This window comes from Microcaecilia unicolor, chromosome 13, assembly GCF_901765095.1.
Source record: "Microcaecilia unicolor chromosome 13, aMicUni1.1, whole genome shotgun sequence".
Taxonomy (NCBI): Eukaryota; Metazoa; Chordata; class Amphibia; order Gymnophiona; family Siphonopidae; genus Microcaecilia; species Microcaecilia unicolor.
Genome location: NC_044043.1, coordinates 97,468,472 through 97,495,583, shown reverse-complemented (window position 1 = coordinate 97,495,583; position 27,112 = coordinate 97,468,472). Strand labels below are relative to the sequence as shown.

The 27,112-nt window shown below is 41.6% G+C and overlaps 1 protein-coding gene across 2 annotated transcripts; it reads right to left on the bottom strand.

Moving 5' to 3' along the window:
* Positions 1-3,743: 3,743 nt before the first annotated feature.
* ZMYND12 (zinc finger MYND-type containing 12) lies at positions 3,744-26,655 on the bottom strand. Of its 2 annotated transcripts, XM_030222576.1 has the most exons (8): positions 26,125-26,655; positions 21,721-21,862; positions 17,858-18,029; positions 14,307-14,476; positions 11,839-11,961; positions 10,609-10,723; positions 6,742-6,887; positions 3,744-4,419 (listed from the first exon to the last, which is right to left on the bottom strand). In XM_030222576.1, the coding sequence occupies exons 1-8, from the start codon at positions 26,229-26,231 to the stop codon at positions 4,300-4,302; spliced, it is 1,095 nt and encodes a 364-aa protein (XP_030078436.1). In that variant the 5' UTR covers positions 26,232-26,655; the 3' UTR covers positions 3,744-4,299. The 2 variants fall into 2 exon arrangements, with proteins under 2 accessions (XP_030078436.1, XP_030078437.1); XM_030222577.1 differs by lacking the exon at positions 21,721-21,862 and having other exon boundaries at positions 26,125-26,648.
* Between the last annotated feature and the right edge of the window lie 457 nt (positions 26,656-27,112).

Below are 27,112 nucleotides of genomic sequence, written 5' to 3'. Positions count from 1 at the left end.
GCCCACTATTTCTCGTTGGCTTAAGGAAATTATTGCATTAGCTTACCTTCTTTCTGGGAAAGCTGTTCCGGAAGGAGTTAAAGCTCACTCTACCAGAGGTCAGGCTACTTCTTGGGCAGAGCATTGTCTGGTGCCTCCGGAGGACATTTGTATAGCGGCAACTTGGTCTTCTTTGCATTCCTTTTCTAAGCACTATCAATTGGACCTCCTGAGTCATCGGCAAGTTGTTTTTGGGGCCCACGTTTTGACGGAGGGGCTGTTAGTGTCCCTCCCATAATCTTCCTATCAGTCACATTCTGGGCCGGTCCAGAGGGACGCTAAGGAAGGAGAAATTAGACCTTACCTGTTAATTTGCTTTCCTTTAGTCCCTCCTGACCAGTTCAGATCCCTCCCTTTAGGTATTGTGTGTCTTCAAGAGTTAAGTGATATTGTTTTCCTGGGAGCTGTGGTGCTGGTTTCTGGTATGTAACCTTTTGTTCATGATATGCAGGGGCATGTCATTGGTCACATTATTGTTGGTGGCACACACCCTGTGTTGGCAATGTGCGCAGGCTTTCGTATGCACAGACCATTTACTTATTGTTTTACTTCCTTCTGCTTTGGTACTTTGTTACTGGATCTTTCTCTTGTTGCCAAGGGCTCTTATTGGCTCTCTCTAGAGTCATTTTTTTTTCTCAGTCTCCACCTGCTGGAAGGCATACACAACCCATCAGTCACATTCTGGGCCAGTCCAGAGGGACTAAAGGAAAGCAAATTAGCATGTAAGGTCTAATTTCTCCTTTCTCTGCAGCAGTATCCGATATCTAGAAAGGTATCATGCTTTCCATATACTAACCTTTTGCATTATAGTGTTTGAATATCAGTATGAAATATTTGTAACATTTGTCCACTGTATATTTGACAAAGTACTTTAAACTAGTACTTACTTGAACAATGCAACTGAAAATTGGACATATTTTAGCACAATAGTTAATGGTGTCTTGTACAAGTTTTCATTCCTGAGTTTTGAACCTGAGATCCGTTACATACATCATATCCACACACCCCATGGAATCCTCTACGGCGAAGCTCCAGCTTATATGGATAATCTTACCATCTTACCACCCAGGAATTCTTACAAATCTTCTCATTCTTACTTACATTTCCACTACCCCACATGTAGTGGCCTCAAGTATAAAATCAGCTACGCATCTAACCTTCCCTATATCAGCGCACGATTGTGGAATGGTTTACCCAAATCAGTTAAAACTACTTCCGAACAACAGGCTTTCAGAATATCACTTATTTAGAAAAGCTTATGCTACAGTCCCGCATTGCATTAGTGACTCCTGAACTGTTACTGTTATGCGGCTGTATTGAATTCTTCTGCACCTTATCTCTTTTCTTCCCCTCTATCATTACTCACCAACTACTTCACCCTTAATGTATCTGATTGTTTGTTACTAGATTGATGTAAGCCTTTTACACTGTTAGCCTTTCTGAACTAATGTAAGCCACATTGAGCCTGCCTATGGGTGGGAAAGTGTGGGATATAAATGCTATAAATAAATAAATAAATAAGTGTATTTGTCTCTAAGAGGAATAAATTTAAGTATAACTCAGACATCGTGACTACAATACACGCCTTTATTTCCTGAAATAAATCCATATGCCCAACATAAAGATTTTTGCAGCAATGACCCACTGGAGAGGGGACCCCTTGTGCACACGTGGACAGCACTATAACCTTAATCACAGTAGTTTAGATTTCTGTAGTTGTTTGAGCAAAGCCTTGTGTTTAAAGGGGGGAGGAGGAGGAATCAGAGGGTAATTTTGTAAGCAATTTGGCCAGGGAGAATTTTACAGGCTGAAGCAGATGTCTTCAAGATTGTTTCCTTGGTTACGTTTACATTATGTACACAATGGGGCATAGGGGAGACAGTTCTATAAATTGGTACCACAATGGAGAGCAGTTAGCATCACTTGTATAATGGCTTCTGGGCGAATCTAAGCCATTACAGAATATTAGTACCAAGAAGCACTGGCATGCCAAAAATAGCACAGGTCAATGACCAGCACACGTGGGTATGCCTAAGTGCACCATCACTGCATGCAGCATTGGCAACATGCCCACGCTCCACTCAAGTGTATACCCCGGCCAGTAAGATTTCTAGGATATCTGCAATGAATATTCATGAGTTAGATTTGCATGCTAGAGAGGCAGTATATGCAAATCAATCTCATGCATATTTATTGGGGATATCCTGAAAACCTGACTGGCTGGGGTTCCCCCAGGAAAGGTTTGGGAACTACTGCGCTAACTAAAAAAAAAAAAAAAACCATAGATGCACCTAAAGCCACCTATTAATCTGCAGTTCTGACTCATGCGTCAGATGGAACGTGTTGCCCCCTTCCAATTCTCCATTTGTTAGTTCCCTCGGGAAGTACTGTGTGCTGTGTTAAGTTGGCACAGGCGTGTGCTAATTCGCACACTAACACCCTTCCCCCAATTCTATAATCCCGATTGCATATTTTTGTGCTTAGTGCTCAAACTTGGCACATACAGGTTACAGAATAGTGGTCAGTTACATGTATAACTTAGTGATAATTCATGAATTTCCTACTAATAATTAGCTCTAATTGGAGCTAACTGGTGCTAATTGGCACGTGTGTGCGTGTGTAACATCTTAGTACACAAATCCTTTAGTACTTACAACAGTCTTTAACTTGGCGTTAAGTAGTTACACCTACAGTTAAGTGCGTAAACGCAGACTTCAGCTATTATTTTGTAATGGCAATTATGCGTTCAATTCACGCTTAGTGCACACAGTTTAGGGAACCTGTACAGAATTACCCATCTGTTTAATACAGCAGCTTAGTAAGAGAGTCCTTACGTTTTCAGCTGAATATTTTCCTAATTCTAGTTGGAAAGAATTTGATTGGCTACACATAAAGCGAGGCTCTGCAGTTAAGCTATCTGTTAGTGATGAAAGTCAGGAGTGAATGGCTAAATCCTTTAAAAAGATTAAACACTGGCCATCCTGCCTGTCTGCTGAACTGTGTGTTGTATATACATAACATATATGCATAGGATCTACCAGAGCAGTGGGTCTCCTTCCCACTCCACTATTCCCATTTTTTAATTACTAAGTTCTTTCCTGTGGTACACAGTCTGATTCCTCATTTCCTTTTCTTCCTTTCTTTAAAAAAAGAAAAGTCTACCCCAATTTCCCCACTCTTTTTTTTTTTTTTTTTTTTTTTAATTTCAAAGACTACCCAGAGGTTGCAAAGCAATTTCCTTCCTCATTCTGTTAGAAATCCAAGTAGGCCGGACTTCCTACCATAGGAGCCAACCTTTCAAAATGAATGGGGGTGCTGAAATTTTTTTTTTTTTTTTTTTAACAGGTGGTGCATTCCCCCCCTCCCACTCGTCCCCCTCCCTCCGAGTTCCAAGGCCCCCTCCTCCCTCCCTTTGAGTTTCAGACCCCCTCCCTCCAAATTTTAAAAGTCATCTTACCTCGTCGGGGATAAGGCGGCAGCAGCGGTGAAAAGCGTGCAGGCTTAGTTCAGTCTTCCCTTCTCTCAGCTCTGGTCCAGAGCTGAGAGAGAAGGGAAGACTGAACGCCGAGCCTGCACACTTTTCACCGCTGCTGCTGCCGCCGTAATCTCGATGAGGTAAGATGATGACTTTTAAAATTCGGAGGGATGGGGCCTGGGAGGGAGGGACAAAGGGAACTTCCGGTGGGTGAAATATTGGGGGTGCTCGAGCACCCACAGCACCCACAGAGTCGGTGCCTATGCTTCCTACTCCTACTGATATTCCCAAGTGGGATGTAGAGAGGGTCTTACCTCTTGCCCCTTGCTTGAATTCTAAGTGATAGTAGAGTTGACAGCTACTGGCATTCAGGATTCATGTATTTACCACTCTTACAACAAGGACTCCATCCCCATTCAGAAAGCCCAAGAGGATGGGGAGGCAAGGTTTGACTAGCTGGACTTTGTTTTTGTTTTACACAGGAAGGGAAGATGGCTGGCCAAATTTAAGCCTGTTTTTTCTATACCTAGTTTGTCCAGCCAAGTGGGGTAGCTAATGCTGAAAAACACTCACTAGCTGTTTAACTTTGCCCTTAGGCCCATCCAGAATTTGATCAGCTAAATTTAGGAGCGTAGTGGCTTTTAGATGGACTAATTTTAACTTATCATCCTGGCCAGATTTCAAAGACTGATGTAATTGGCTATACTGAACTTATAGTGTTAAACACTGCTTATGTTTCAATGCATTATGTGTGTCTGTGAGTTGTGTGTAAACAGACAAATGACTTATTTAGAAGATAAAAGTTTGACTTCAATCCATTCAAGCAAAATAGGAAGGATTTCAGGCACCGCTTGGTCAGGGAAGTGTTCGTTGATCCAAAGTACTCTCTTGCCCAATTCATGAGCCTAAAATAAAGTTAGAGGGAAAATAACTAGCAGGAAATACTAATCAGTATTTTAAGAATTTATACTTGATATTTAGAATAATAAATTGGATAATAGGCTGCCAATGTAAAACAGGCATCTGCTCTACAAAGTTAAGGAGTGTAACAACCTATGCACACAACAGAGCCAAGCCAAATGTTTCACAAGTTAGCCTATATGTTTTGAAGAATGAAAATGTGCCCAGATATATAGCCATTTATGAGGATCTGGAATTGTGAAAAAATTGGATCCATAGTGATTAAGATATAGTACAGTGAGTCTGAGAGCAATTCCTGACCCAAACAAGCTACTAAGCAACACCTTAAATCAGTAGCTATCAATCAGAATCACAGAAAACTCTAAAACTTCAAGGGCATTAGTGAATTAAAAATCATAAGCACCCTGGCCCTCTTCTTCTCCCCTTGACCAGTATTCGTAGTCTTGAAGCTTTCTTCAGTTCTATTTCCAAAATGGTTGCCCCTTTTGAGGGGTAGTCTCATTTAAGGCCATATCCCTTTAACAAAAACATGATGTAATCACTCCTGTTCTGAAGAAGATGGAATTGGATGTGACTGATCTATTATCTGATTTCTAATCTACCTTTTTTCTCTAAGCTCCTAGAAAAAGCACTTTTGGACGAACTCACTATCTTCCTTGATAAATCTCTGGTCCTTCACCCAAGACACAGCCATAGCACAGAGTTGATTTAACCAATGAATGGATCAATGCAACATAGTTATCATGGTGTCCTTTGGTTTATCAGCAGCTTTTGACTTAAAAGATCACAGGTTTCTCCTCCAACAACTATATGATCCTGACTTACACAACAGTGAATTGCAATGGTTCTTCTTTATCTTGACTTACACAACGCTAAATTACAATGTTTTTTTTCCTATCTCAATGGGTGGTCACAACTGGTCTCCAATGGAATTTTTTTTCTCTGTACTCTGTCCAGTCTTCTGTGAGGTTCCCGAGGACTCTGTTTTAGCCCCCACCTTCTTTAATTTCTTAGTGATTCATCCTCTGCTCATTCAGTCTGTCAGCTGCAGTCTCTACTGCCACACTTCTTCACTGGACATCACACCACTTCAATCATGTCCAAGCACTGGCCAGTTAAAGGGTAATCGCCTCTTTCTTAACTCTAAGATGTGAGGCCATACACGTCCCTTGCCCACATGCCCTGACTCCTCCTCCCCCAGTAGTGAATAGCTTCACCTTACCTTTTTTAGGACAAGGTACTTGCACAGGGCATCTTCCTAGACATGGAACTCTCCTTTAAATTGTAGACTCATCTTTCCTTGCCCTACACCAGCTTCATTCAATCAAGTCCTTCATCTACACCAACTTCATCCAGTCAAGTCCTTCCTCTCCTCTCACCACCTAGAGAGACTCACCTTTGCTTGTGTTATTTCCCATATTGACTTTTGCAATGTCCTTTTTAAAGACCTCTCAGTTCTGCTGAACAAATTCAACTCATCCAGTCTACCACTGTTAAACTTCTTCACAATGCTCATTACTATACCATGTCTTCCTGCTCCTGAGAAAAACTTCAGTTGAGCTGAGATAGGGAGCCCAAGATCTTGTTAATGGTTCACCAGGCATTTCACATGGGCACTTCTCTGTACCTAGCAACTATGATAACTCTCAGAATGCTTAGCCACTCTTTCGTCCTACAAAGCATCACTTTTGGCGCCTTGCCTCCCCTCTCTTGTACCTGTCTAGGAACTCAAATTTCACCTGCTTAAGTCCCCACCTCTGGAATTCCTTGCCTCCTCTCCTCCGTACCGAACCCTCACTTGCCAAATTCAAAAAAGTAGTTAAAAGCTGGTCATTCAAGCTAGTGTTTGAGTAACATTTTCCCAACATTTGGATTCCTGCAGTTTTTCATCTCCCCTCCATTCTCCCCCACCCCAAGACTTGCTTCTCATCTTCGCATTGTTCCTTTCCTGCTTTCCCTCGGGTTAACTGTTATGTTTATTGTAAACCACTGTGCTATGCCACAGTGGTGTATCAAGCATTTACTCATAAAATGATAATCAGGGCATGTGTTTTTTGATTTTTCTTAATTAACTTAGATTGTCTAATAGATTAGGAATGTATTCGCCCGTACAGGATCTCTGCTCTGTAACCCCATCCTTCCTGCCATTGTCTCATCCATACACTGAACCCTTGAAGCTCTGCATCTTGTGTACATGTTGATATAAGTAAAACTTGTCCTCAGGACTACAGACATGCAAAATTGTTCAAAGCATATTTGATGTAAAATCTGAAAATTCCAAAGTGGATCTGAAAACATAGACTTGCCTTTTTGAAATTCATACACATGAAGTGAAACAAAGTGAGTGTGTCCAGAACTTTCATCACTTTAACTAGGTCTTGCTTTGAGGACTGTTCTCTGAAGTCCAAAATGGCGTTCAAGATTTGAAGTCCTTCAAGTTTCTGCACTTCATCTACATTAAAATTTAAAACGTATTATGCTATTACCTAAGCATGTAACAAGGCTCTCTCTCTTACATACAATAAGAACACAGGACCTTCCAGAATAATAGAAATCAATCAGCAGGACTTTCCCCAATCTCCAAACCTGCAAAAGAGTGAACAAATCCAGCATAGGGTTTAAACAAATACATGTGATTAATTTGTCACATAGTGCAGTGTTAATAGGGCACTACATGGCAATAGTGCACAATGGCACTATTTAATCCATTAGGAATGTCACTCCAATTTTCCTGCATCCTTAAGTCAAAAGCACTAGAAATTGAAGAGACAGAACAGTAGATAGGCAATTCTACAAGTCCAATCCTTTATACATCAGATTCCTGTCTCTGTTGGAGTTGGGAGATCTGGAGGACCTTGGACGGATCCCAGTTTGGCCATTCTTATCCCATGATTTACACAAAGTCCATCTGATGCATCCAATTTGTTCACTGTTAACAGTCAAAAGTAGCCAACTGTGCAGTTCAATACTAAAGGTCAAGGGTCATGCATTTGATAAACCACCTACTGTGATACAACCAAAGTGGTTTAATATTTATTATAAGCAAAACTTTCACTGTCCCTAGTGGGCTCACAATCTGTTTTTGTACCTGGGGCAACGGAGGACTAAATGACTTGTCCAGGACCACAAAGAGCCACAGTGGAAATGGAATCCAGTTCCCCAGGTTCTCAGCCCACTACACTAACCATTAGGCTACCCCTCCACTCTTGTCTGTGATCAAAATCTGAAGCATCATGTTTTAAAAGATGGTTTGATTCACATGAGACCTAAATATTTCTCTTTGCCTAGCTGGTTAGAGGATTACTCTACAAAATGTATACTGTAATGTTAAGCAACAGTATACTATTAGTTCCCTATGCATCATTTTCAGTTTTACCACAAATTCTAAAACTTTCTCATTGTAAAATGGGGGAAAAAAGAACAATGAAAAACTCTGTTGAAAAAATAAGCACATTTCAAGGAGAATATAAGACTTGGCTAGGACTGATGGAAAAAATTGTTGATATCTGTTTATGTCCATTTAAATAGAAAAATTATAGAGCTATTAAACTGAAAAAAAGATGGACATTTGTCCATTATGGTCAGTCTTTTTCTATGACTTTTAACAACTCTTTTGCACATAGTTAATGATTAAAAAAAACCAACATAATACATCTAATTCTTAAACATTTTAAAATAAACTGCCTATATTAAATCCATCATTAAATCTGATTCCAAAACCTTACAGACTGGAGAATAAAAACATTTCTCTATATTTTCCTTAGATTAGCCTCAATTAGAATTTGTCTGAGTTCGTTGTGGTGAATTTTGCAGGGAACTTGTGTATTATGGGGAGGGTAATTTTCAAAAGGGATTGCCATGGATAAATGAGGATGTTTGCACATGGAAAAAAGTGCTCTGCAAATTGTCCCCTCCCCCCCCCCTTCCTGGGCAGGTAAAACAATGCATGCTGAGTGCTTTACCCACCTGCAAAATGGAATGAAGGGAGGTAGAGGGAGACGGAAAGGAAGGTAAGCATGATGCTTTCATGTTGAAGGCCTACACAGCCTTTTGCCACACATACATACACCTTCTTCAGAGCAAGTGGAAATGTATATACCAAAATGGGAGCTCGATTCAGCAAACCACTGTATAAAGACTGGAGGAATAAGCTGGTAGTTACAGCAGTGGGTTGTTCTTTTGAGGGGAGGGGGGAAGGAGCTTTGACCATACAAATAGTGCTATTTACGAGCAAAAGTAGAGATTTTGCAGCTTTACATATTTTCAAGTAGTGGATTTTGTTAAACTGCATGTCCAAAGCGAGCCAATTAAAATGGAGTCATGGTCCTTCTCCAAAACGATATTGTTGGAGAATTACAGTGGTTTTCAATTCCTCTCTCAACCTCTCCTCCCAAGCCTAGGCCCAAGACAGCCCATAGGTATGGCAGGTCTACATGCCAATGGGGAACATGTTCTGGGTTACATGTATTTGTACTCTGAAGGACCTCCCAAACCATGCCCACAAGTCTCCTTCAAACCTGTGTACACTACTGTCATACATATCTAAGTGGAAGCTTCTCTAAAACGGATACTCTGACATGTATGCTGATTTGTACATGTAAATTAATCCTTCTAAATTCTCCTTTTTTGATCAAGTTAAAGAAAGTACTCCTCGTTGAATTTGAACATCTAACATGTCTTTGGAATATTTTTGAACAGAAAAATGGATGATTTTAGAAGCACACAAGGCAGTAATGGATACATTTTGACGCAGTAAACCACTAAACTGGATTCATATAAACAAGCAGAAGAAAGCTGAACTCAGAGCATAACCTTCAGTGTAAAATTTCTGCCTCTGTATAAGATACAAAGCAGAGCAGACCAACAGGATGTAGAGAAAGTGTTTATTATTCAGAGAGCCTAACGTGGCCACACTTCACCTCTGAAAAGGCAGCATCAGGGGCTAAACTATAGGGATCTTAAAAAGCTGATCAAGGAGGAGAAGTTGTTGTTGCTGCTGCACCTGCTACTTTGTCTTTAGATTTAACTATCAGGGGAAGGAGCTTTTTAAGGGCAAGATGCATTAAAGACTCGTTAAACCCCTTTCCTTACCGATTCCCTTAGCGCATCGGTAAGGAACGGGCATGCATCAAGGAACAGGAATGCAAATGAGCTGCTTGTTGTAGCTCACTTGCATTCTCTATTCCGTCGTTAAACAGTCAGATAGTTGGCTGGTCGAGCATGCGCAGAGCAGCCAAGCATTATGCTGGCTGCTCTGCGCATGCCAAATACGCCTCCCTGTGCCGCCTGAAGACGCCGCGCTGCTCACCCCCTCCGATGCGGCTCGATCCAGGACAATGCAGTTGAGGAGGCCCATCCCCCCCAAAAAACATCCATTTTGGCCCCCTTAATAATAAAAACGTCTTTTTTGGCAGTGCTTCACTCAGCTGAGACCTGGAAGTCCCTGAGCCAATCACAACGCGTTCAGCCGAGCTAAATGCGCTGTGATTGGCTCAGAGACTTCCTGGTCTCTCAGCTGAGTGAAGCACTGCCAAAAAAGATGTTTTTATTATTAAGGGGGCCAAAATGGACAGATTTTTTTTGGGATGGGCGTCCTCAACTGCACTGTCCTGGATCGAGCCGCATCGGAGGGGGTGAGCAGCGCGGAGTCTTCGGGCGGCACAGGGAGGCATATTTGGCACTTTTCCCCCCAATATTTTTTTTTTTTTTAAACTTTTGTAGCAGTTTTTCAATCCCGTACAGACCTCGTTAGATTTTCAAGAGTTAAGGCAATTGGAAAAGGTTATGCATCTCTTTACAATAGGGTTTCTACACAATTTGCTCATCTGCATTCCGTTTTCGTTAGCTGCTACCGTTGTCGGAAAAAAGTCTTTAGTGCATGCCAGGGTTTACTACTTGCTCGTTAAGTTTAGTGCATTTGGCCCTAAGTTCCCTACAGTTCTGGCCCTGATGCAGTCTTTTCAAAGATGAAATGTGACCACGTCAGGCTCTCTGAATAAAACTCTCTTTCTACATACTGTTGGTTGGTCTGCTCTGCCTTGTTTCAGGATTGGGTACGTACTGATCACTGGCTCTTTGCGATTTAGTATAGATACAGATATAAAGATTTGTTTCTTGGAGCTTTTCATTGCAAATATTTAAAAGAAGTAAGCAATGATGTAAATCATATTTACCAAACGTTCCTTCCACAGCATTTTCAGGAACTACGGGCGTCTGACTGCTTTCTTTGTCAGGCTGTAACTGCATTCTAGCTAGCTTGCTAAGATGATTATGCCATATATTAGTTACCTGTCATTAAATTAAAAACAAACAAACAAAAAAAACTCAGAACATCCATTTGTATACTAATGTTAAGAAAGTCAAGCAAAATATTCTAACTTAAAAGTAGCCCTCCAAGAATAAAAGTCACCGAGGGGGAGGGGGGTGAAGAATCTGACCCAGATTTAAACTGGTAGGTTTACGGTTGAACAACTGTTTATATGTCTTACCTCAGAGGTGGAAAACCACGGTCCAAGGGTCACAACCTAGTCAGGTTTTCAAGATTTCCACAATGAATATGCACGAGGTTCATTTGCATACAATGGAAGCAGTACATGCAAAATCAATCTCATGCATATTTATTGTGGAAATCTTGAAACCCCAAGTGGGTTTGGGTCCTGGAGGACAGGATTTCCACTCCTGCACTATCTATATCATTTCTTTTTCAAGACTCTAACAGTGCTATTTCTTCATGGATAATAGTAACATCATAAAACATACAGACAATATGTAATCCCATCCACCTTTTCATTACTAGCTCCTGGTGAGTTACACACAGGTATAGTAGCTATGTTCTTGTCCTTGGCGGTTTGCAATGCAAAGACTAGATTTACTAACCTGTATTATTGCTACTCAACACAGGCCCCATTCTTGTAATATTGCCAAAAGCACCAAAGCGTGGTTAATAAAACAAGCCCTAACTTTGAAGAAGGTCACGAGAAGCCTCAGTGTGATTTGAATGGCAACGGCTCTGGTTCTCATCCTGCTGATCTAACCACTAGACTGCTCCTCCGCTCTTTCTGGAGTGGATATCATTAAACAATAGCAATGCTGTTGGCTCCCTGTCTAACAAGTTCGGTCTGCTTGCTCCATTCAGTAATTGTGTTCATATACAGATATTTGGTATACGAGAGCAAATGTAGGCTGGAGTCACAACAGGAAATCAAAGACTATGCAAAAGTCTTTTTTCACAATAACTTACCATTAGGGAGTCATTTCTGCATGCATCTAACACCTATCCTTCCTCAAAACCCCACTAAATTCTGAGTTGGTACAAACTACTACTACTACTTATCATTTCTAAAGCGCTACTAGATGTACGCAGTGCTGTACACTTGAACATGAAGAAACCTCAGTATACAAACCTCAGTATACAACGAATCAGCAATGTCCCTTTTATTCTGGTGAAAGAAAACATTTGCCATTTGAAAGTAGCCTCCAGTTACACGAATATCATCGGTTCCAAATGCTTCACTAGCATGGTAAACCTGAAATATATACAACACTGTAGTCACTTTGCATCAAAGGTGACATCATAGCCAAATTGTTATTTTCAGTTCCATCAGATATGAAAGGCTACCAAAAACAGCTAAGGGCTGGGGATGTAAAAGTTCAGGGAGCTGGAGGAATATGAAAAGGTGGAGTTTTGAAGGTTTTGTATCTGGAGAGCGAGCAGGGGAGAGGTAATGCTGGTTGATAAAGCTACATCCAGCACATTGCAATGTCTAGTAGGTAGCAGTGCAGGCATAGCTGGCAGTGAAAGGAAGAAAGAGAACAAACTGAGGTTTTAAAAATACTGGACCTTCTTGTCATAGTTCAATTAGTAGAATGAAAAAACTTGTTGCCATTCATTCTCTAGCTGGCCCCATGGCTCAGACCATACCACAGAGGCCATCTAGGACTGCACATGACATGGAGGTGACGTACTCGCTTTTGGAGACTGTGCCAGTGCCTGCTGACTGAAAAGAATAGCAATAAAGGAATACTTTAGACACGTCCTTCTAATTCTTAGGGCTGCCAATGGAGCCTGTTAGGGAAGTCTATGCCACATAGTGAAAGCAGAAGGTAACTATGAGGCATATTTTCAAAGCACTTAGCCTTCCAAAGTTCCATAGAAACCTATGGAACTTTGGAAGGCTAAGTGCTTTGAAAATATGCCTCTATGTCACCTTGAAAAATTTTTAATTGCCACTAAGCACTACATCTGGCTTCTCATTTTAAATTCAGTGTAAAAAAACAAACCAACCACCAACCATACACACACACACAAAACCTACAATACCGATAAATGTAGAATAATAATTCCAAAACACTAAATAATCTTGTCATTGAAGGAACACTTGCAATAGTTATCAAAAAAGTAGGATGATCATGGATTCACATTGAGTCATATGATCCGTTACGACTTTCCCCTCTACTTGCTGCAGTAGTAAACCCCTCCACTCCCCAAAGAGTTTTCCAATCTTAAAGCTCTAATCCTCGACTTCTCTTCACCACATTGAACTCAAGGTGCCCCCTCCCCCAACTCCCCCTTCATTATCTCCTCAGACCCTTGCTGAATTCTTTCACAAGGTTCAAAAGATAAACCTTGCTTCGACCTCACCACCTCTCCCTCCACTAGTCCGTTCCCCTCTCTCTCCTTCCCCTCATTCCCTTTCCTCCTTTCCTGAAGTTACTATTGAGGAAACTACACTTCTCCTTTCTTCCTCAAAATGTACCACCTGTTCCTCTGATCCCATTCCCACCCACCTTCTTAATGCCATCTCTCCTGCTCTTATTCCTTTTATCTGTCGCATTCTCAACCTCTCACTTTCCACTGCGACTGTCCCTGCTGCCTTTAAACGTGCTGTGGTCACAACTCTCCTTAAGCCTTCACTCGACCCTACTTGTCCCTCTAATTACCGACCCATCTCCCTCCTTCCTTTTCTCTCCAAATTACTTGAGCGTGCTGTTCACCGCCGCTGCCTTGATTTTCTCTCCTCACATGCTATCCTTGACCCACTACAATCTGGTTTTCGCCCTCTCCACTTAACCGAAACTGCGCTTACTAAAGTCTCCAATGACCTATTACTGGCTAAATCCAGAGGTCAATATTCCATCCTCATTCTTCTTGATCTTTCCGCTGCTTTTGACACTGTCGATCACAGCATACTTCTCGATACCCTGTCCTCACTTGGATTCCAGGGCTCTGTCCTTTCCTGGTTCTCTTCCTACCTCTCCCTCCGCACCTTTAGTGTTCACTCTGGTGGATCCTCTTCTACTTCTATCCCTCTGCCTGTCGGCGTACCTCAGGGTTCTGTTCTTGGTCCCCTCCTCTTTTCTATCTACACTTCTTCCCTTGGTTCATTAATCTCATCCCATGGCTTTTCCTACCATCTCGATGCTGATGACTCCCAAATCTACCTTTCTACCCCTGATATCTCACCTTGCATCCAAACCAAAGTTTCAGCGTGCTTGTCTGACATTGCTGTCTGGATGTCTCAATGCCACCTGAAATTAAATATGACCAAAACCGAGCTTCTCATTTTCCCCCCCAAACCCACCTCCCCGCTCCCCCCGTTTTCTATTTCTGTTGATGGCTCTCTCATTCTCCCTGTTTCCTCAGCTCGAAACCTTGGGGTCATCTTTGACTCTTCTCTCTCCTTCTCTGCTCATATCCAGCAGATTGCCAAGACCAGTCGTAAGAGGCGCTAGCTGTCCAAAATCCTAAGAAGGAAACTTAAGTGCAGAGAAGGCAGCAGGCAAATCAGTGACACTGGAATTGAGAATAGCAAATGAAGAATGCCTCGTTTTTACATACGGTGAATCTCTAATTTAAAAAATCCCCACTTACATCATTAGCCAGGTGGTACAGTGATTCTTGGAAGTTTCCTTCAGCAGCATAAAGACGACCTAGGCTACGATGCAGTCTGTGGTGGACATCGCTCCCACACTCAGGACTTTTGAGAACAGTCCACTGAGCTTGTGCAAGATACTCCTGTGCCTGTGCAAGGTCTCCAAGGCCTAATTAAAAAAAAAAATCATCACATGATAGTCAGCCAACTGGCAAAGACATGGCAACATCTCAGTAGAACTCTCTCTACCCCTCCAGTAACTGAATTCTGTACATTCATCCTGAAGGGTCAATACATTTTAGAAATAATTAGCTATCAAACTGAGAACAAAAATAAGCCTGAAAGAAAGATTAGAAATCTCTATGGCCCAATTTTTCAAAACTCATACATAAACAAGCAAAGAGGGCTGGGTTGAAAAACCCTCCTTTAGAGGACTTCTACAAACCTTAAATTTCCATTGGACACTATCATGTAATGTCTCAGCGCTACGACTAGCACCCACCTGGGGTTAATCCTGTGGCTACCTGGAGGGTGTTACCCAGCACTGCCCATGCCCGCCTGAATCTACACTGGCATACACTCCATCCACCGGTTGGGTCCCACTTGCCTCTGGATGAGTTCCAGGAGCAGTGGAGCCACAATCCCAGGGGTCCCACAGTTCCTAGAAAACTGCCATGGACCAAGAATAAAAACTGCCAGGATTTTAGTCTGCAACAACAGAGCTAACAAACTAATAGGTTTATTATCAAAAAAGTAGAACAGTGAACGGTAAGGTTTTAAACAGCAAACAGAACTACTACTACTATTTAGCATTTCTATAGCGCTACAAGGCATACGCAGCGCTGTACAAACATAGAAGAAAGACAGTCCCTGCTCAAAGAGCTTACAATCTAATAGACAAAAAATAAATAAAGTAAGCAAATCAAATCAATTAATGTGAACGGGAAGGAAGAGAGGAGGGTAGGTGGAGGCGAGTGGTTACAAGTGGTTACGAGTCAAAAGCAATGTTAAAGAGGTGGGCTTTCAGTCTAGATTTAAAGGTGGCCAAGGATGGGGCAAGATGTAGGGGCTCAGGAAGTTTATTCCAGGCGTAGGGTGCAGCGAGACAGAAGGCGCGAAGTCTGGAGTTGGCAGTAGTGGAGAAGAGAACAGATAAGAAGGATTTATCCATGGAGCGGAGTGCACGGGAAGGGGTGTAGGGAAGGACGAGTGTGGAGAGATACTGGGGAGCAGCAGAGTGAGTACATTTATAGGTTAGTAGAAGAAGTTTGAACAGGATGCGAAAACGGATAGGGAGCCAGTGAAGGGTCTTGAGGAGAGGGGTAGTATGAGTAAAGCGACCCTGGCGGAAGACGAGACGGGCAGCAGAGTTTTGAACCGACTGGAGAGGGGAGAGGTGACTAAGTGGGAGGCCAGCAAGAAGCAGATTGCAGTAGTCTAAACGAGAGGTGACAAGGGTGTGGATGAGGGTTTTGGTAGAGTGCTCGGAAAGAAAGGGGCGGATTTTACGGATGTTGTAAAGAAAGAAATGACATAAAACAACAAGGATTTGGTATTAAGTCTAGCTGAACACTTTCTGCTACCCAAGTAGTTTCTGGGGAGATTAGGAAAACTGCTTACAGGACTTAACAGGGTCTCAGTGCAGAGGTCTACTCCCTCCACACTCCCAACTGAGACTGGGGAATTCTAGCACATTCTGGGCTAGGTCTTTGGCTTCAGGGCCAATCAGGGCACAAAGCATTAGCTCTAAGGATGTTTGGCCAATGATACTGCAGGTTACTTTTCCCTTTCCTTTTGGGGATATAAGCTACAAAGAAAACAGACCTCTGCTACAGCAATAGTGCAGAGGTCAGCAGCACCTGTTGACCCACCAAGGGAAATACCTTGAAGGGAAGAAAAAGTGTCATAGGGCAGCATTACAAAACACCAAGCATGGAAGTCCCCTCTTCCACCACAGACACAACTTAGAACATACAAGTTTGGGTGACATATACAGAATCCAGTGGTAAGGGTATATTGATGTACAGTTTCACTGTGTGGTATACTCCAACTCAGGGGTTCTCAACCCATTCCTCAGGACACACCTAGCCAGTCAGGTTTTCAGGATGCCCACAATGAATATACACGAGATAGATTTACATGAACTGCCTTCACTGAATGCAGATCTCTCTCATGCATTATCATTGTGGATATCCTGAAAACCTGAAGAATAAACAATGAGGCAGACCTTGTAAAAAAACAACGTCTTTATTAGAGGACTGTGTTGAAACCCCCGCTCTGACATCAGACCATGAATATGATTTGAGCCTTGGCTATCTGGCGATTGGTAGCTTTTTTTTTTTTGGCTAGTTTAATGCTTTCTTTTTCAAAAATGAGTTTGTTTCATTTGTAGGTCCTAAGCCACAATAAGACAAGGATGCAGAAGCACCATAAGAAGAAGAGAGAATCTTTCAGGTAACCATTCAAAAACCTAAATCTGGGTGGGGGGGGGGGGGGATTATATCAACCTGCAGTTTGAACAAATAGAGACAGAGCTACGATCTGAGGGCTGCAAAACAACTGGCAAATACTTACTCCCAAAGGGACAGTAACCCACCAAACACCAGACAAAAGGCACAGAAGGCGAGCAGAGATCACATGCCATCAACGGGAAGCAGAGCAGCTGATCTAAAGGATTTTACTTTCGTTTCACAGAGAAGGGAAATACACAAGGCCACCAAAATGGTGGCAGCTGACAAAAGCGAAGGAGGTAGCTGAAAGGGAGAACAGCAATCAGAAAGTAGGAGCTTTGTGTGTTGATTCCAGGAGCTAAAAGCAAAATGCAGCAGAAGAGGGGGTTTGCAAGAGGTGGTGCTGGAGCTCCAGAGAAAGGTGGCAGACCTGAGCCATCAGGTGGAGGGAAAGCCAGACAAGCGGAGATGCCAAGAAATGAGTATAATGGGGTAGAGCTTGGAGGACTATAAAGAGCAGATAGCTGAGAAGCTTGAAGAACTACACGAGGAGAAATAATCTCACAATAAAAGGAGTTCCTGACCTCACAAAGTGCAAGGAGGTAAGAAGATTTGAGAGACTGTGTTGGCTTCCAGAAAACAACCAGTTCAGTATATGAGAGTGAAGATTTAACAAGTCCACAGGGCACTTGGAAAGACAGGAGGTAACAGTCTGTAGGACACCGTTTAGTTACACAGTCAAGGAGATGATTGCCAAAGGACTAAAGGCTGTGGACTGAGCCCCTGCGAGTCAGGCCTCAAGGAAAACACTCATTCTGCTTTACCAGTCCATATGCACCATCTGCTGGAGGCAGAGAAAGAACGGCAAGTTCCAGGGCTGCACTTCTACTTAAGCTGGTGATCATGTCACTCACTTCAGTATCTTCTGCCTCCATCTGCTGGTAGGGGAATGTAACTCACTTGTCTGGACTGGTCTAGCAGGATAAGGAATTTGGAACTATGCAAGCTATTTGAAAATTGCCTCATGAAAGGTTTTGAGGGAAAAAACGGAACCAAAATACCCTCCCCCAAAGAAAAAAAAAATCCAAAAAGAAACTTACCAATGTTAGCTTCAGATAAGATGAGGTAGGTAGGCACTAGCTCAAGGGACTTCAGGCCATAAACCTCAATGTTAAATCGGAGTGAGTGCAAGGCTGCTGGGAGTGCGTTTTCATGATTACCTTCAGAAAGAAACTTCTGGCTTTCTTGATAAGTAATATCAATCAGGTGTTTCTGCAAAACAAAACACAAAAAGAAAATGCTCCCTTTAAATTGCCTATATGCTATATAGTATGCATTTAAAGAAATCCATAAGACATGTACCTTTAACTGATAGTATGTGTGTTAGTAGGTATTCTCATGAGATAATGGCTTGGATTGAGATGCTTGGGCTTAAAATACAAACACAAATACTTGGATCAAATTTTGCGGGTAGGGAATCAACTCATCTAATTAACATTAAAGTTAAGGCTACTGCTAAAGAGAGAAGGCCTGATATATAGCAATATAGAAACAGGCCAGATGCTTAAGACAAGATTCAATTTACATAGACATCACATGAACAATGCTGGTGCCAGTAGGGTTCCCACACCTGTTGGTCAACATTTTACAGGACTAGGACACTGTACCAGTGACTTCACAGTGAGAATCCTGAAAGGTAACTTTAAAACCATACAAGAACGTAAGACCTTTGAAGTCAGAATGATTGAATATTTTAACACCCAACAGAAAGGACTTAACAAGGATCTGGGGTTCCTAGCCCATTATAAACCATAAAGCTGTATTTCTCTGTTGATCACCCCACCCCTCACCTATCCACACCCATCCTGTTAGAATATCAATGATATGCTTTGATGTCTCCATGCATACCTCCGACCCACCCCCATCCTCCCACCCTGTCAGACTGTCATAGTAATGCTTGAATGTTTTCACTTATATACACTGTCAGCTAGCACATTTGCTTATTTCCGATCTGACGAAGAAGGGCAACCTTCGAAAGCTAATCAAGAAATGTATTAAGTTATGTCCAATAAAAAAGGTATCATCTTATTTTCTTTTCCATGTTTTATTTTGTTTGATTTCTATTGATAACCTTAAGAGTGGACTAACACGGCTACCACACTCCTGTACTTTGTACCAATGTGGCATGCACTGTTATGGTTGGTGTCTTCCGCCCTGATTCTTGTGCCTCCCCTCAAAGCTTAAACCCCTGGCAAGCTGCCCACCCTAATTCTAGCTTTGAAAAAAAGGTATTAGAACACTATTCTGGATCATTCCATCACAAAGCCAGCCTTGCTTTTAATCACTGCAGTCAACATACAAACCATTTTCAAACCTATCTGCAACACCTTTGCTCCATTTCCAGTCAAATGATCTTTATTGGTTTCTCTTGATAGCACTTAAGACAATGAAGCAAAAACAACAGTGGATCCAAAAAACCTCTCAGATGGTGTCTTCTTAAACAAGTTCTTTATTGTAAAGTGAATAAAAATGAATAAAAACAACAGCCCGACACGAAATCGTGTTTCGGCCGTATAGGCCTGCGTCAGGGGTCTATAAATGAACATAAATACAAATCAATATACATTCAGATTACATGTGGAACACACAAAAATAAAAATAAAAATAAAAACATATATATGTATCTTAAAAATGAGGTATAAATATCTATACATAGAGGAACATACCTATTTCCTTCCAATCAAGAAAGAAATATGTAGATAAAATTAGCTGAACAAATTTCTGCAAATTGAAATGCTCTGTGATAAAAAGATAACAAAAAACAAATTACATATGACATAAGCAGATAAAATATAAATTATGAATATAACACAAAATCATGTATCTATGTTTTTTGAGCGTCAAACTTATATTGTTAATACATTCAGAAGGAGGGAAGTATAAATACTAATAATAAATGTTAATTAAATGCTGATGTATATATATCTGTACAATCTTTAACTACAAACAAAAATACAAAAACCAAAGAATCAAAAACAAAATAACACAAATTAAATGATAATATTATAATGAATATGAGAAAGACAAGACACAGATCTATATGCAAAGCCCAAAAAAAAGGATGAAATGTGTAAAAAATATATATATATATATTCCATGTATATAGATGACAAGAGATGCATGTAATGTATTAAAATTATATCAAAAAATTTTTTATATATAAAAATATATATATATAAAAAGTGTAGAAAAAAACAAATAAAAGCCAGGCATATGACTCCAAAAATATTTATAAGCAACGCTAATTTAAAAAAGGAAAGAGAATATAAAGGAGCGCATGCATATGACTTCAAAAAAATTTTTTTAAAACCGCAATTGGAACTATAGACCGCACTGGTATGAAAAGGCAACTGAAGAACGGGGCATGATAATGCAATAATTGCCCACCAGTTTATAAAAATGAGGGTCAACGGCATCGAACTTAAGAGGAATGAAATTTGTAAAAAAACTAAATGTGGAGACAGGCCAAAACGTAGCTACTATGTAAAGGAGGAACGTTTCCGTTTTTTTGTAACGTCACTTTTTTTTATATATATGTATACATTCAAATTTAAGCCCTAACGTCTCTAAACCCATAATTGTATATCTGTAGGCGCTTGTAAAGGCACTATTATAAAAGTAACATCCATTTAAGGTAGCCGAAAAGTGGAATATAATAAATCACCGAAACGTGACTGCTATGTAAAAAATGAACGCTTTCGTGATTTATACAACGTCACTATTTCTATATATATATACATTCAAATTCAAGCCCTGACATCTCAAAACCCATAATTGTATATCTGTAGGCGCTTGTAAAGGCACTATTATAAAAGTAACATCCATTTAAGGTAACCGAAAAGTGGAACATAATAGATCGCCGAAACGTAACTGCTATGTAAAAAAGAACGCTTTCATAGTTTATACAACGTCACTATTTTTATATACATGCAAGTTATAGCCTTAATATATCTGGTCAAGTAATTGTATATCTGTGGGCGCTTGTAAAGGTAATCATGTAGAGGTAACATCCGTCTAACGTAACCGAAAAGTTAAGTATAATAAATCGCCGATTAGAACTTTCCTGTGTTGGGAGCACTATGTGCTTTCACAAAAACTAAATCTCGAAATAAATTTTAGATTTTACCACTTACCGATTCAAGGATACTGCCACATAAACTTTCCTGTCAAGCCAGTGATTACACAAATGTAAAAGCGGAAACAGACCCGCAGTACTCCAAAGGGATTTTGAAACATAACAACGGAAATGACGTCACTCCAATCTCATGAAAGTATATAAATAACGTATCTAAAAGAGGAGTAGTTGTGCGCAACTCAAAAAAAAGGAGAAAACATATTGTGAACAATGAGCTAATAAACAGATTGACACAAGAAAAATAAAAATAAATATAAATAAAAATAAAAAATTCCAAATAGATATTGTGAAGTAACATAAAAATAAAAATAAAGCAAGTATGCTGGTATGAAAAAGTATGCAAACTGCCGGCCCTAAATACATCGGTTAAACACATTAATAAAAAATCAAGATACTAATTTTAAAGGCACAAACCACTACGTGGTTATGTAAATCTGTATAAGTATAAATGACAGAACTTATTGCGATATCTATACATTAAAATACGTTAAAATACGTAAGAGCTGATTAAAATGATCTGTGCACATAAAAATGAAAAAAATTATTATATATATATATATTGTTAAAGAGTAAATCTCCATAGTGGGGGTCAGTTACAAGCATTACTTTTACTTGATGATTTGTACCTTTGAATTATTGTACTGTTCACTCGGGGGGATCTCTTTTGTGGAAAGGGTCTTATTCAATGAGAAATGCCATTTACCCACTGGCGGTGCAACCAAGAAGACTGGTACTGAATTCTCATCTTTGCTCCTTCTTTCACCATACCTTTCTCTGCATCATCTGCTCAGCGTAATACTGTCTTTCTCTATCCGTGATGAAAAATGGGAAAGGAGTACGTAATGGGTTCAGGAGCGGACATATTTTCTCATGGATACTAATCAAATCAGATCGCATATGGTCCACATCACTAGTAAAATAAGGACAAAAACAGGAGCATTTTAATTTTAGATTTCTTTCTAGGACTACTGATTGCATATGTTCCCTATGGGGCCATATTCAATAAAGATTTTATCCATAACCACCAAGTAATGTGGTTACAATGTTAGTCCACTTAGGGGGGAATTCTATATATGGCACTGAACCCTCCCCCCCCCCCCCCCAAAAAAAAAAAACTGTGCTTAGGCTTGGTTTATAGAATACACATACACCTGTCTCGGCAACTAAAGTTTAAGCGTGGCCATTTACACAAACTAAAACCTGGTGTTAATGCCTACACCTAACTTAGGTGTGGTTTGGGCATATTCTATAACACTGCATGTAATTTTTAGGATCGTCCATGGCCACGCCCCCTTTTGAGATCTGTGCTTTAGAATTGACATGCACCATTTTACAGAATACGCTTTTAAAGTTGCACACATAAATTCTAATTAGTGCCAATAATTGCCTGTCATCACCCAATTATTGGTGTCAGTTGGCTTATTAATCAAGTTGCACAATTCGGCCACACTGCCAAATCTGCATACGCAACTTTACTCTTAGTGTGTGTTTTATCAACCTTTTAAGATTATATATAGTTATGTGGCGATAACCTGTTGGACTAATGTAAACCATCATATAACTAGTTTTCAGCAGTTATACACTCCCTTCATCAGAGCCAAACAAAATAAGCAGATGAAAAACAGGAGGAAAGTAACACAATAACTCTGTGGGTTAACACTTCTCAGGGCCAGGTCTTGTATTAAATGATTTAATGACCAGATTTTCAAAGGAAAATTTAGATCCAAAAAACAGTAATATCATTTTAATCAGACACTTTAAAACAAAGTAAAAGAACTTAACATACATGGGGGTTGCTTACTCACTACCAGGCAGACAATGACTACCTCTGTTACCTTCTTACCATGGTCAAACCCACCTTCTCCTTCACCCCACCCCGGCAGATTCCAACTTGCTTGTCTATTCACATCATCTTCTGTCTCTTACCAGCTTATTTTGTTTTGACCTAATGAAAGGCCGGTAGCTCCCCTCAATCGAGTTATCTACTAGGAATGGGTATTTGTTTGCATATATTCAGTTCATTAGCACACCTAAAAAAACTGCTACTGCTACTATTTAGCATTTCTATAGCGCTACAAGGCGTACGCAGCGCTGCACAAACAAGAAGAAAGACAGTCCCTGCTCAAAGAGCTTACAATCTAATAGACAAAAATAAAGTATTCAGGTGGTGTTGAGAAAAAGTCACGTAATGTGCATTAAATATCTTAAATTGCAGGTGAAGTCAATTTGCACATGAAAACGTTATTAAAATGAACTTGAGGAAAAAATAGAAAAAAAACCCTAAAGAACTGAGAATAAAAGGCTAAATGGACTGAAACTTGTTGCTCTGTGCACACCCCTACTAGGGTTTCCATTTCACACAGTTATCCAGGGTTTTCACTCTTATGTTTAACCCCTTTTCATCTAGCCCAGCATTTATGGTGAGACTAGTAAAAAAGCCCCGTTTCTGATGCAAATGAAACGGGGGCTAGCAATGTTTTCTTCTGTGTGCATGTGGGAGTGTGTGTGTCCCTGCCCTCTGGCCTCTCTCCCCTCCCCCCTCTGAGTCCTTCACTGTTACAGAGCCAGTGAGCGATTTGATTTCGTGCTCTGCTGTTTTCCTTCACTGACTGTGTTACAGAGAAGGCGGGGCAGACACTCATAGGGAAACCGGATATCTCGCCCCCTTCACACTTCCGGCTGGAGGCTTCATAGAACGTTAGTGTTGCTTTTTATATAGAGAGATTCCTCCAACAAAGCACGGTACGAGGTTCTCGGATTTCTCATGAAAAGTTGTGGTGGGTGTCCTTTTTTGCATATCTAATCCTTCTCTAGCCCAGCCATTGTAACTATGGTCATTGGATCCTTTTATAGTTGTGGTTATTGTGAATTACCACTAGATTAAGTTTAAGTATATCACTATGCACTGACCCCCTCACTCTATAATCTTACATGCACATTTTTGCAGTTTGCATGCGATTATAGAATCGTACTAGTTACAAGTGTAACAACTGATAAATTAGGTGCTAATTGGCTATAATTGAAGTTAATCAGTGCTACTTGTAGTTGTAACTGCCTTTAGTTATAATTCTTTAGTTTGTGGATGTGGGAGGGCATGGGCAGGCCCAGCACTTATTCTCATTATATTGGCAAAGAATCACCAAATCTACAGTAAACACTATCACGGTAAACTCAAGTGCATCAAACAGGTATCACAACAATAAAGCGACTACTTAGCTGCGTTTAGCAGGCTCAGCGCTGGCTGAACAAACTTGTGCACCTGACGCTCACATAAATTCCTGCGTTTCGGTCATCCAACCTTCTTCCAAGAGCTACTGAACAGTTGCTCATTGCAAGAACTTGAACTGCAGCAAACGCCATGCACAGTAACTGATTCAGAGTGAAACATAAGCATTCATGTGAACGTCGGGCGCACAAGTTTCTTTAGTCAGCGCTCAGCCTGCTAAATGCAGCTAAGCAGTCGCTTTACTGTTGTGACACCTGTTTGATGCAATTGAGTTTACACTGATAGTACTTACTGTAGATTTGGTGATTCTTTGTCAATATAATGAGAATAAAAGACAAGTTAACATTAGAAACATTAAGGAGTTTGGGAGCTACGGATACAAATGATTGATGACATGCAGTAGGCTCAGGGATTGGAAATAGCATTGTGCAATAGGAGAGCCAATAGCCTTGCCACTGAGAACATCCGATGTTTCCATGCTCGTTTCCCCCCATTTTTTTTGAATAGCAATACTGTTTGAAGTATTGAATGTCATTGTAGGCAGAAATCCTTTTTTCTGCACATTCACTCTTGTGGCATTTTGTTATTTATTTTTCCCTTTTTTGTGTTTTTGTACTATTTGGGTTTCTGTCAATTACTTGTGACCTGGATTGGCCACTGTTAGGATACTGGGCTAGATGGACCATTGGTCTGGCCCAGTATAGCTACTGTTATGTTCTTATGAGAAGTAAACCAAGTGATTCAAGTGGTTCATCCAGTAAGAAGATGTCTGAGCACACCTTCCTGCCTTCTGCTTCCCCTTGCCCTATCCCTTTTCCCTATTTTGAAACTGATTTACATACTTTTAACTACTGGGTTGAAGACAATTTTCACCTCCAAAAATTTGCCCAAATTGATCCCCGCTTTGTCTGTATTCTTTCAGAGGCTCCAAAGGAAAGGTGCTGCTTTGATTCATTTACAAAGCAATACTGAACTTAAATCATTCTAGATTTACACCCTGGATGTAGCATCTGAAAAAACTCACTCTTGCATCTCTGTAATCAGTACTTTTGAGTTCTAATGAAATAAAATAGAAAGAAGAAAATAAGCTACTTTCCTGTTCCAGTCAGCTGGTGGTTTTAGGCTGCTTGTACCCCTCCCAAATTAGCATATACCAGCCATCCACAATTTGGGAGGATAAAAGAAACCAAGGCTACATGCAGATGAGAAAGTATTTTTATTTGCTTCCCAAGTACAGATACAAATTAATAGTTTCTCATGAGAGATCAGTACAGTTACCTAAAGAGATATTCACTGTCTGCATCTCTGAAATACCGTTCTAATTCTGCTGCTTATATCGTTTGTTTCAGACAATGATTTACAAGACTTTTTCTGCAAATCATCCTCACAGATTATTATCTGGTTCCCAGCATCTGCTTTCCTAAACCTGTTCAGACCACATTCTCCCTTTTTGTTTAGACTAATTTCTTTCCCAAGACCTGCCTTGACAGTAAGGGTATCATAATAGACCATAAATTCCAGAGATCATAGAATCCAGTCATACAGACTTATCAATCTCTGTCCTTTTAACCAGTGGTGTAGCTACATGGGGCCATGGGGGCCTGGGCCCCCATAGATTTGGCCCTGGACCCCCCCTGCCGACGACCCTCTCGACCCCCCCTCCTGCCGCCAACCCTGCCCCGTCGCCTACCTTTGCTGGTGGGGGACCCCAACCCCCGCCAGCAAAGGTCCTCTTCTTCCGGCGCAAGGCTTCGGGGGGGGGGGGGGGTCGAGAGGGTCGGCGGCGGGGGTGTCAGCAATGGCGGGGGGGGGGGCTAAAATGTGCCCCCTCACCTCGGACTCTGGACGCCCCCTCCCACCGAAGTCTGGCTACACCCCTGCTTTTAACCCATTCCATAGTGCACGACTGTGCTCTACCTCCAGGAGTCCCACCGGCCTTTGCTTACCAGTAGTAGGTAACCTTGCACTTGGGGCACTGTAGGTGGGCCGTGTTCCCGCACAGCTCGCACCGCAGCTTCACCCATTTGGGCTGGGCGAGAGGATAGACGTCCATGCTGCGTTCAGAGTCAGGGTGGGAGCCCGGGCACAGGCAGCGCGCGCTGGCCGGCGTTGCTAGGATGCGGGAAGCGTTGCTAGGATGCGGGAAGCGTTGCTAGGAAGCTGACCTCTCACCGTTGGACCCGCGGAGACTCCTGGGAAGGACGGTGGGCGGGAGCAGCGCGGACCGGGCGCTGGTTTTTGTGTTGTGTTTTTCGCGTGTCAAACATATCGTTTTCTCGATATTTTCCCTAAAGGAGATGGAGAACAATTGCTCACGGTTTACTCTCGTGGACCTCAGCTTTCTCCGCTCACTTGACAGCGCCGGCTGGGGCGGGAACCTCTGTGCGCGTGTGCCTCCCGCTCATTTCGTGATTGGCTACCAGGGCTTGTCTCCACCCCCCCCTTAGAACGTTGGCTGCGGGACGTCAAGTGTTGCGTTGCATGATTGTTGACAGCGCCGGCCGGGGCGGGAACCTCAGTGTGCGTGTGCCTCCTGCTCATTTCGTGATTGGCTACCAGGGTTTGTCTCCACCCTCTTAGAACGTTGGCTGCGGGACGTCAAGTGTTGCGTTGCATGATGTTGACAGCGCTGGCCGGGGCGGGAACCTCAGTGTGCGTGTGCCTCCTGCTCCTTTCGTGATTGGCTACCAGGGCTTGTCTCCACCCTCTTAGAACGTTGGCTGCGGGACGTCAAGTGTTGCGTTGCATGATGTTGACAGCGCTGGCCGGGGCGGGAACCTCAGTGTGCGTGTGCCTCCTGCTCATTTCGTGATTGGCTACCAGGGTTTGTCTCCACCCTCTTAGAACGTTGGCTGCGGGACGTCAAGTGTTGCGTTGCATGATGTTGACAGCGCTGGCCGGGGCGGGAACCTCAGTGTGCGTGTGCCTCCTGCT

Coding starts and splice junctions, on each gene's coding strand:
- ZMYND12 (XM_030222576.1), bottom strand. CDS start 26,231: ATGGACGTCTATCCTCTCGCCCAGCCCAAATGGGTGAAGCTGCGGTGC. Junction 18,030..21,720: donor AGCAGATGATGCAGAGAAAG/GTATGGTGAAAG, acceptor TTTGTTTTGCAG/AAACACCTGATTGATATTAC. Junction 11,962..14,306: donor TGTACCACCTGGCTAATGAT/GTAAGTGGGGAT, acceptor TATATATTTCAG/GTTTACCATGCTAGTGAAGC.